Consider the following 12,788-nt stretch of genomic DNA (forward strand, 5'->3'; position numbering starts at 1 on the left):
TTTGTTCTCAACACACCTGTAGTGTGTGACAGGACCAGAATATATATTTGTTCTCAACACACCTGTAGTGTGTGACAGGACCACAATATATATTTGTTCCCAACACACCTGTAGTGTGTGACAGGACCAGAATATATATTTGTTCCCAACACACCTGTAGTGTGTGACAGGACCAGAATATATATTTGTTCTCAATACACCTGTAGTGTGTGACAGGACCAGAATATATATTTGTTCCCAACACACCTGTAGTGTGTGACAGGACCAGAATATATATTTGTTCTCAATACACCTGTAGTGTGTGACAGGACCACAATATATATTTGTTCCCAACACACCTGTAGTGTGTGACAGGACCACAATATATATTTGTTCCCAACACACCTGTAGTGTGTGACAGGACCAGAATATATATTTGTTCCCAACACACCTGTAGTGTGTGACAGGACCACAATATATATTTGTTCCCAACACACCTGTAGTGTGTGACAGGACCAGAATATATATTTGTTCCCAACACACCTGTAGTGTGTGACAGGACCAGAATATATATTTGTTCCCAACACACCTGTAGTGTGTGACAGGACCAGAATATATATTTGTTCCCAATACACCTGTAGTGTGTGACAGGACCAGAATATATATTTGTTCCCAACACACCTGTAGTGTGTGACGGGACCACAATATATATTTGTTCTCAACACACCTGTAGTGTGTGACGGGACCACAATATATATTTGTTCTCAACACACCTGTAGTGTGTGACAGGACCAGAATATATATTTGTTCCCAACACACCTGTAGTGTGTGACAGGACCAGAATATATATTTGTTCCCAATACACCTGTAGTGTGTGACAGGACCAGAATATATATTTGTTCCCAACACACCTGTAGTGTGTGACCGGACCACAATATATATTTGTTCTCAACACACCTGTAGTGTGTGACGGGACCAGAATATATATTTGTTCCCAACACACCTGTAGTGTGTGACAGGACCACAATATATATTTGTTCTCAACACACCTGTAGTGTGTGACAGGACCAGAATATATATTTGTTCCCAACACACCTGCAGTGTGTGACAGGACCAGAATATATATTTGTTCTCAATACACCTGTAGTGTGTGACAGGACCAGAATATATATTTGTTCCCAACACACCTGTAGTGTGTGACAGGACCAGAATATATATTTGTTCTCAATACACCTGTAGTGTGTGACAGGACCACAATATATATTTGTTCCCAACACACCTGTAGTGTGTGACAGGACCACAATATATATTTGTTCCCAACACACCTGTAGTGTGTGACAGGACCAGAATATATATTTGTTCCCAACACACCTGTAGTGTGTGACAGGACCACAATATATATTTGTTCCCAACACACCTGTAGTGTGTGACAGGACCAGAATATATATTTGTTCCCAACACACCTGTAGTGTGTGACAGGACCAGAATATATATTTGTTCCCAACACACCTGTAGTGTGTGACAGGACCAGAATATATATTTGTTCCCAATACACCTGTAGTGTGTGACAGGACCAGAATATATATTTGTTCCCAACACACCTGTAGTGTGTGACAGGACCACAATATATATTTGTTCTCAACACACCTGTAGTGTGTGACGGGACCACAATATATATTTGTTCTCAACACACCTGTAGTGTGTGACAGGACCAGAATATATATTTGTTCCCAACACACCTGTAGTGTGTGACAGGACCAGAATATATATTTGTTCCCAATACACCTGTAGTGTGTGACAGGACCAGAATATATATTTGTTCCCAACACACCTGTAGTGTGTGACCGGACCACAATATATATTTGTTCTCAACACACCTGTAGTGTGTGACGGGACCAGAATATATATTTGTTCCCAACACACCTGTAGTGTGTGACAGGACCACAATATATATTTGTTCTCAACACACCTGTAGTGTGTGACAGGACCACAATATATATTTGTTCCCAACACACCTGTAGTGTGTGACCGGACCACAATATATATTTGTTCTCAACACACCTGTAGTGTGTGACGGGACCAGAATATATATTTGTTCCCAACACACCTGTAGTGTGTGACAGGACCACAATATATATTTGTTCTCAACACACCTGTAGTGTGTGACAGGACCAGAATATATATTTGTTCCCAACACACCTGTAGTGTGTGACAGGACCAGAATATATATTTGTTCCCAATACACCTGTAGTGTGTGACAGGACCAGAATATATATTTGTTCCCAACACACCTGTAGTGTGTGACAGGACCAGAATATATATTTGTTCCCAACACACCTGTAGTGTGTGACAGGACCACAATATATATTTGTTCCCAATACACCTGTAGTGTGTGACAGGACCAGAATATATATTTGTTCCCAACACACCTGTAGTGTGTGACAGGACCAGAATATATATTTGTTCCCAACACACCTGTAGTGTGTGACAGGACCACAATATATATTTGTTCCCAATACACCTGTAGTGTGTGACAGGACCAGAATATATATTTGTTCCCAACACACCTGTAGTGTGTGACAGGACCACAATATATATTTGTTCCCAACACACCTGTAGTGTGTGACAGGACCAGAATATATATTTGTTCCCAATACACCTGTAGTGTGTGACAGGACCAGAATATATATTTGTTCCCAACACACCTGTAGTGTGTGACAGGACCACAATATATATTTGTTCTCAACACACCTGTAGTGTGTGACCGGACCACAATATATATTTGTTCTCAACACACCTGTAGTGTGTGACGGGACCAGAATATATATTTGTTCCCAACACACCTGTAGTGTGTGACCGGACCACAATATATATTTGTTCTCAACACACCTGTAGTGTGTGACGGGACCAGAATATATATTTGTTCCCAACACACCTGTAGTGTGTGACAGGACCAGAATATATATTTGTTCCCAACACACCTGTAGTGTGTGACAGGACCACAATATATATTTGTTCCCAATACACCTGTAGTGTGTGACAGGACCAGAATATATATTTGTTCCCAACACACCTGTAGTGTGTGACAGGACCACAATATATATTTGTTCCCAACACACCTGTAGTGTGTGACAGGACCAGAATATATATTTGTTCTCAACACACCTGTAGTGTGTGACAGGACCACAATATATGTTTGTTCCCAACACACCTGTAGTGTGTGACAGGACCAGAATATATATTTGTTCCCAATACACCTGTAGTGTGTGACAGGACCAGAATATATATTTGTTCCCAATACACCTGTAGTGTGTGACAGGACCAGAATATATATTTGTTCCCAATACACCTGCAGTGTGTGACAGGACCAGAATATATATTTGTTCCCAATACACCTGTAGATTGTGACAGGACCAGAATATATTTTTGTTCCCAATACACCTGTAGTGTGTGACAGGACCACAATATATATTTGTTCTCAACACACCTGTAGTGTGTGACAGGACCACAATATATATTTGTTCCCAACACACCTGTAGTGTGTGACAGGACCAGAATATATATTTGTTCCCAACACACCTGTAGTGTGTGACAGGACCACAATATATATTTGTTCCCAACACACCTGTAGTGTGTGACAGGACCACAATATATATTTGTTCTCAACACACCTGTAGTGTGTGACAGGACCACAATATATATTTGTTCCCAACACACCTGTAGTGTGTGACAGGACCAGAATATATATTTGTTCCCAACACACCTGTAGTGTGTGACAGGACCAGAATATATATTTGTTCCCAACACACCTGTAGTGTGTGACAGGACCACAATATATATTTGTTCCCAACACACCTGTAGTGTGTGACAGGACCAGAATATATATGTGTTCCCAACACACCTGTAGTGTGTGACAGGACCAGAATATATATTTGTTCCCAACACACCTGTAGTGTGTGACAGGACCACAATATATATTTGTTCCCAATACACCTGTAGTGTGTGACAGGACCAGAATATATATTTGTTCCCAACACACCTGTAGTGTGTGACAGGACCACAATATATATTTGTTCCCAACACACCTGTAGTGTGTGACAGGACCAGAATATATATTTGTTCTCAACACACCTGTAGTGTGTGACAGGACCACAATATATATTTGTTCCCAACACACCTGTAGTGTGTGACAGGACCAGAATATATATTTGTTCCCAATACACCTGTAGTGTGTGACAGGACCAGAATATATATTTGTTCCCAATACACCTGTAGTGTGTGACAGGACCAGAATATATATTTGTTCCCAACACACCTGTAGTGTGTGACAGGACCAGAATATATATTTGTTCCCAACACACCTGTAGTGTGTGACAGGACCAGAATATATATTTGTTCCCAACACACCTGTAGTGTGTGACAGGACCACAATATATATTTGTTCCCAACACACCTGTAGTGTGTGACAGGACCAGAATATATATTTGTTCCCAACACACCTGTAGTGTGTGACAGGACCAGAATATATATTTGTTCCCAATACACCTGTAGTGTGTGGCAGGACCAGAATATATATTTGTTCCCAACACACCTGTAGTGTGTGACAGGACCAGAATATATATTTGTTCCCAACACACCTGTAGTGTGTGACAGGACCACAATATATATTTGTTCCCAATACACCTGTAGTGTGTGACAGGACCAGAATATATATTTGTTCCCAACACACCTGTAGTGTGTGACAGGACCAGAATATATATTTGTTCCCAATACACCTGCAGTGTGTGACAGGACCAGAATATATATTTGTTCCCAATACACCTGTAGATTGTGACAGGACCAGAATATATATTTGTTCCCAACACACCTGTAGTGTGTGACAGGACCAGAATATATATTTGTTCCCAACACACCTGTAGTGTGTGACAGGACCAGAATATATATTTGTTCCCAACACACCTGTAGTGTGTGACAGGACCACAATATATATTTGTTCCCAATACACCTGTAGTGTGTGACAGGACCAGAATATATATTTGTTCCCAACACACCTGTAGTGTGTGACAGGACCACAATATATATTTGTTCCCAACACACCTGTAGTGTGTGACAGGACCAGAATATATATTTGTTCTCAACACACCTGTAGTGTGTGACAGGACCACAATATATATTTGTTCCCAACACACCTGTAGTGTGTGACAGGACCACAATATATATTTGTTCCCAACACACCTGTAGTGTGTGACAGGACCACAATATATATTTGTTCCCAACACACCTGTAGTGTGTGACAGGACCAGAATATATATTTGTTCTCAACACACCTGTAGTGTGTGACAGGACCACAATATATATTTGTTCCCAACACACCTGTAGTGTGTGACAGGACCAGAATATATATTTGTTCCCAACACACCTGTAGTGTGTGACGGGACCACAATATATATTTGTTCTCAACACACCTGTAGTGTGTGACAGGACCAGAATATATATTTGTTCCCAACACACCTGTAGTGTGTGACAGGACCAGAATATATATTTGTTCCCAATACACCTGTAGTGTGTGACAGGACCAGAATATATATTTGTTCCCAACACACCTGTAGTGTGTGACAGGACCAGAATATATATTTGTTCTCAACACACCTGTAGTGTGTGACAGGACCACAATATATATTTGTTCCCAACACACCTGTAGTGTGTGACAGGACCAGAATATATATTTGTTCTCAATACACCTGTAGTGTGTGACAGGACCAGAATATATATTTGTTCCCAACACACCTGTAGTGTGTGACAGGACCAGAATATATATTTGTTCTCAATACACCTGTAGTGTGTGACAGGACCACAATATATATTTGTTCCCAACACACCTGTAGTGTGTGACAGGACCACAATATATATTTGTTCCCAATACACCTGCAGTGTGTGACAGGACCAGAATATATATTTGTTCCCAACACACCTGTAGTGTGTGACAGGACCACAATATATATTTGTTCTCAACACACCTGTAGTGTGTGACAGGACCACAATATATATTTGTTCTCAACACACCTGTAGTGTGTGACGGGACCAGAATATATATTTGTTCCCAACACACCTGTAGTGTGTGACAGGACCAGAATATATATTTGTTCCCAATACACCTGTAGTGTGTGACAGGACCAGAATATATATTTGTTCCCAACACACCTGTAGTGTGTGACAGGACCAGAATATATATTTGTTCCCAACACACCTGTAGTGTGTGACAGGACCACAATATATATTTGTTCCCAATACACCTGTAGTGTGTGACAGGACCAGAATATATATTTGTTCCCAACACACCTGTAGTGTGTGACAGGACCAGAATATATATTTGTTCCCAACACACCTGTAGTGTGTGACAGGACCACAATATATATTTGTTCCCAACACACCTGTAGTGTGTGACAGGACCACAATATATATTTGTTCCCAATACACCTGTAGTGTGTGACAGGACCACAATATATATTTGTTCCCAATACACCTGTAGTGTGTGACAGGACCAGAATATATATTTGTTCCCAACACACCTGTAGTGTGTGACAGGACCAGAATATATATTTGTTCCCAACACACCTGTAGTGTGTGACAGGACCACAATATATATTTGTTCCCAACACACCTGCAGTGTGTGACAGGACCACAATATATATTTGTTCCCAACACACCTGTAGTGTGTGACAGGACCACAATATATATTTGTTCCCAACACACCTGTAGTGTGTGACAGGACCAGAATATATATTTGTTCCCAACACACCTGTAGTGTGTGACAGGACCACAATATATATTTGTTCCCAACACACCTGTAGTGTGTGACAGGACCAGAATATATATTTGTTCCCAACACACCTGTAGTGTGTGACAGGACCAGAATATATATTTGTTCCCAACACACCTGTAGTGTGTGACAGGACCAGAATATATATTTGTTCCCAATACACCTGTAGTGTGTGACAGGACCAGAATATATATTTGTTCCCAACACACCTGTAGTGTGTGACAGGACCACAATATATATTTGTTCTCAACACACCTGTAGTGTGTGACGGGACCACAATATATATTTGTTCTCAACACACCTGTAGTGTGTGACGGGACCAGAATATATATTTGTTCCCAACACACCTGTAGTGTGTGACAGGACCACAATATATATTTGTTCCCAACACACCTGTAGTGTGTGACAGGACCAGAATATATATTTGTTCCCAACACACCTGTAGTGTGTGACAGGACCAGAATATATATTTGTTCCCAATACACCTGTAGTGTGTGACAGGACCAGAATATATATTTGTTCCCAACACACCTGTAGTGTGTGACAGGACCAGAATATATATTTGTTCCCAACACACCTGTAGTGTGTGACAGGACCACAATATATATTTGTTCCCAATACACCTGTAGTGTGTGACAGGACCAGAATATATATTTGTTCCCAACACACCTGTAGTGTGTGACAGGACCAGAATATATATTTGTTCCCAACACACCTGTAGTGTGTGACAGGACCACAATATATATTTGTTCCCAACACACCTGTAGTGTGTGACAGGACCACAATATATATTTGTTCCCAATACACCTGTAGTGTGTGACAGGACCAGAATATATATTTGTTCTCAACACACCTGTAGTGTGTGACAGGACCAGAATATATATTTGTTCCCAACACACCTGTAGTGTGTGACAGGACCAGAATATATATTTGTTCCCAATACACCTGTAGTGTGTGACAGGACCAGAATATATATTTGTTCCCAACACACCTGTAGTGTGTGACGGGACCAGAATATATATTTGTTCCCAACACACCTGTAGTGTGTGACGGGACCACAATATATATTTGTTCCCAACACACCTGTAGTGTGTGACAGGACCACAATATATATTTGTTCCCAACACACCTGTAGTGTGTGACAGGACCAGAATATATATTTGTTCCCAACACACCTGTAGTGTGTGACAGGACCAGAATATATATTTGTTCCCAACACACCTGTAGTGTGTGACAGGACCACAATATATATTTGTTCCCAACACACCTGTAGTGTGTGACAGGACCACAATATATATTTGTTCCCAATACACCTGTAGTGTGTGACAGGACCAGAATATATATTTGTTCTCAACACACCTGTAGTGTGTGACAGGACCAGAATATATATTTGTTCCCAACACACCTGTAGTGTGTGACAGGACCAGAATATATATTTGTTCCCAATACACCTGCAGTGTGTGACAGGACCAGAATATATATTTGTTCCCAACACACCTGTAGTGTGTGACGGGACCACAATATATATTTGTTCCCAACACACCTGTAGTGTGTGACAGGACCAGAATATATATTTGTTCCCAACACACCTGTAGTGTGTGACAGGACCAGAATATATATTTGTTCCCAACACACCTGTAGTGTGTGACAGGACCACAATATATATTTGTTCCCAACACACCTGTAGTGTGTGACAGGACCAGAATATATATTTGTTCCCAACACACCTGTAGTGTGTGACAGGACCAGAATATATATTTGTTCCCAACACACCTGTAGTGTGTGACAGGACCAGAATATATGTGTGTGATCTGCATCAACGTGTCCACACTGTCTCCAACATGGTTGTTGTGCTGACGCCACTTTTGTCCTTATTTTTGGAGTTATGAAAAATCTAACAATATTTTTCCAACTAAATTCCCGCCAAACCCCGGAGCTGGTGGCCATGGACTGTGATTTACACATAACAAACCATTCCTCTTCTGTTATGTGTTCATTTAGCTCTCTTTCCCACTTTTCTTTAATATATAGAGGAATTGTCCCTTTTCCACACCAGGTTTTGGTATAAAGCTGAGATCACTCTACACTTTTTCCCTTCATAAGCTTTCTGGAATATCTCCACTATTCCTTGATCTCTGTCAATCCTGATCTCCTTCTCCAAATAGTGTTTTAGTTGTAGATATCCATAGCGTTCATTTTCCTTGAGTCCAAATTTTTCCTTGAGTCTCTCAAACCCCTGCAGCTTCCCCCGTTCCATTATGGTCCATATTGCTGTGATTCCTCTGTTTGCCCATTGTTCAAATCCTCTATCAATCGTCCCTGGTTTAAACCTGTTGTCAAACGCAAACCAACTCAGCTCTTTATCTCCTCCTCCAATTTATACTTTTCCACCACTTCATTCCAAATTTCTACTGTAGTTTTAGTTATTATATCCAATTTATTACCCAGTTTTCTCAACAGTCCTTTGTGTGCTATTAAGTTCCGTACCTCTGAGTCCATAGTGCCCAGTTCTAGATCTTTCCTTCTTGCGACAAAAGCATTGTTGCACCAAAACACCAGAGGTCGGATTTGTGCTGCATAGAAATATTCTTTCAGATTTGGCAGCGCAAGACCTCCTTTCTCTTTAGGCAGCTGCAGGGTTTTATAACCAATCCTAGGTTTCTTCCCTCCCCATATGAACCTTGATATCCACTTATCCCATTCCATGAACTGTTTTTGTGGGATTATCACCGGCAAAGATTGGAACAGATACAGAAGTCTCGGTAGAATGTTAATCTTAATTATCTCTATTCTTGAGCTGAGATCCAAACAAATGGCCGACCATATGTCCAGGTCCCTCCTAATATCATGGTTCACTTTTGTGTAATTTGCTTCATATAGCTTGTCTATTCTGTTCGTAATGTTGACACCCAGGTATTTTAATATTTTAGCATCCCATTTGAGCTTATATACATCCTTTAGTTTTTGCGATGCTGAGTAATTTATCGTCAAAATCTGTGTTTTTTTAACATTAATTTTGAATCCTGAGTATCCACCATAACATTCCAATAATCCCATTGCTTTCGGAAAACTTTTGTCAGGATGTTTTAAGAAAAACAATATATCATCAGCAAACAATCCTATTTGATGTTCTACCCCTCCTAATTTCACTCCTCCTACTCCCTCCTCCTGATCATCTGGGCCAGTGGCTCCATGAACAATGCAAAGAGAGTCGGAGAGAGATTACATCCCTGTCTAGTCCCCCTCTCTAATCTGAATTGTTTTGTCAGGCTGCCATTTATTTTAACCCTTGCTTTAGGCTGCTGATATAGTGATTTAATACAATTCACCGATTGTTCATTGAATCCAAATTTTGCCAGTACCGTATATAAAAATTCCCAATCTACACTATCGAAAGCCTTTTCGGCATCAATACTAACCAAAATCGCCTTTTCCCCCTTTCTTTGGACATAATCCACAATATGCAGACCCCTTCTGATATTATCTTGCGTTTGTCTTTCTTTGATAAACCCACATTGGTCTTCATCGATCAGGTCCTGCATACATGTTTCTAGTCTTTTGGCTACAATGGAGGTGTACAGCTTGTAATCCACATTTCAGAGTGATATGGGTCTATAGTTACTGCAGATTCTCTCTCCTTGCCCTCCTTTGGTATTATGGAGATGATGGTCTCCTTCCATGAGGGAGGGATCTTACCTGACTTGAGGGTACAATTGAATGAGTCATGTAAATACTGACTTAACTCCCCCTTGAATGTTTTATAAAATGAGGCCCCAAATCCATCTGCTCCAGGTGATTTCCCCGGTTTTGCCCGGCTAATTGCTTCTTCTATTTCTTTTCGTGTGATTTCTGAAGTCAGCATCTTATTTTGTTTTGCGCCTATAGATGGCAAATCCAATCCTTCTAAGAACCCTGTCAGCTGTTCTCCTCCTACAGAGGCACGCCGTGAATACAGTTTACTATAATATTCCTCAAAAACCTTCTCTATTTCTTCCGGTTTATATATAATTACATTTGTGGCTGGATCCCTTATTTTATGTACGTTTGTTGAAGCTTGCTGTTTCCTTATACGTCTGGCAATGTTTTTCCTGGCTCTTGCTCCTCCCTCATAGTACGTTTGTTTACAAAATCTTGCTTTCCTTCCCACCTCTTCTAACAGTATATCATCTATTTCTTTCCTTACTTCCTGAATCTCAGTAAATACATCTGAGTCCTTTGACTGTTTATGTTGCTGTTCCAATTCTTTTAATTTACCAATTTGCTTTTGATACGTCTCCAATCTGGTTTTTTTGGCAAAAGCTGTGTATGATATCAGCTTCCCTCTCATCACGGCCTTCAGGGCGTCCCATAAAATTGTCGGATCTACTTCTCCATTATCGTTTTCTTCTCTGTATCTCTTCATTTCTCCCTTCAATTCTGTAATCAGTCCCTTATTGTTTAGAATACCTTCGTTGAGTCTCCATACTGTATTTTTCCTCTTATTATTCAAATTAATTTTTAGATAAACTGCACTGTGATCTGATATATCTGCTACCCCTATCCGACACTCCTTTATTCTGTGTATATCACTCTTATTCAATAAAAAAGAATCAATCCTGGAGTACATGCATGAGGGACTGAGTAGTGGGTATAATCTGGATCAAGTGGGTGGAGTTCCCTCCATACATCCAGCATATCCATCTCTGACACTAACATGTTTACATAACTACTCATTTTCTTTTTGCTTCCTTTTGTACTTGTAGTATCCAACCTATAATCCAGTACCACATTAAAATCCCCTCCACATATCAATGTCCCTTCAGTTTCAGGGTTCAAAAGATCGAATATTGTTTTATAGAATGTTTTCCCACATTCTGGGGTGCATACACATTAAACAGTGTAACCAGTTCGTTTTCCAGAGTACCCTTGACCATGACATATCTCCCTTCTTTGTCATTTATTTCTTTGATCATTTCAAACCCCAGAGCATTAGAAATCAACATCGCCACTCCTCTCCTAGGATTTTCTCCAAATGAGCTGGCGAACGAGTTCTTATAGCCGGAATTTTTTAACTTGGCATGCTCCTCCCGTGACAAATGCGTCTCCTGAAGGAAAAGGACCTGCATCTTTTCCTTTCTGAGCTTGGTTAGAGTTTTATCTCTTTTTTTGACATTCTTCAACCCATTAACATTTAATGACACCACCTTTATATCTCTATGTTGCATCATTTGAATCCCTTGAAATTATCATCAGCCCCTCAACTGTAACATTATCAACAATATCAAAAAACACAGCCCCGAGAACACAAAGAGGGCAAACACAAAACCTGAACTCCACAACAAACAAGGGCCGTTCACAACACCGGCCCAGTCTCCCCATTGGTGGGAGTGGGGGATGACCTTCTACAAACAAAAAAGGGCCCCCCCTAGTGTTCGGAGGAAGACCTAACATAGGTCCTCCCATGCCACCAGATAAGTCCAACAATTTATCAATTTAGTAGCTCTCTCTGTCGATTATTGTCCAAAACACAAAAGGTTCAGTGAATAAAACAAAAACAAGAAAAAAGAAACCCAACCTTTTCTCTGTTACCCAGGTAGATATCCCTGCTTTATCTTTTAAACTCTTGTAGTCTTTCCTTTGCTCGGTTTCCTGCGTCCTGACCGAGATCCTCTGAGGCCGCAGCAGCTCCGCTCCTCTCCCGTTTCTCGCCGACGCGTCGCCATGGAAACGCCTTCTGCAGGCGCTCCTCGAGCGACGCTCCGGCGTCGGCCGCGTGGCTACGTCTTTCAGGTGTCTCCATCCCTTGCTTCCTCATGTCCTGCAGGACGTCCTCGGCGTTGTTGTATACCTTTGGTCCTCCCGGCCAGTGGACTCTCATCCTATCCAGCGGTGTTTGAAAGCGGATCTTCTTTCCGTGGAGGATCTTTTTAATCGCTGCATATGATTTGCGCTTCCTCATCACCTCCGTAGGATAATCGTGGTCAAAAAATATGCGTCTGCCGTCGATTTC

At 40.9% G+C, this 12,788-nt stretch overlaps 1 protein-coding gene across 1 annotated transcript in view; it reads right to left on the reverse strand.

Moving 5' to 3' along the window:
- The window catches only part of LOC308147944 (mitochondrial potassium channel ATP-binding subunit-like), a gene marked incomplete at its 5' end in the record, with an annotated part of 17,717 nt that extends 5,061 nt beyond the window's left edge, over positions 1-12,656 (reverse strand). The window contains one exon of the mRNA XM_080521338.1: positions 12,440-12,656. Coding sequence (XP_080377464.1) covers positions 12,440-12,656 — 217 coding nt within the window. The remainder of the gene's footprint in view (positions 1-12,439) is intronic.
- Positions 12,657-12,788: the final 132 nt, after the last annotated feature.

The sequence above is a fragment of the Blennius ocellaris genome (assembly GCF_963422515.1).
Source record: "Blennius ocellaris genome assembly, contig: SCAFFOLD_65, whole genome shotgun sequence".
In the NCBI taxonomy this organism is placed as follows: Eukaryota; Metazoa; Chordata; class Actinopteri; order Blenniiformes; family Blenniidae; genus Blennius; species Blennius ocellaris.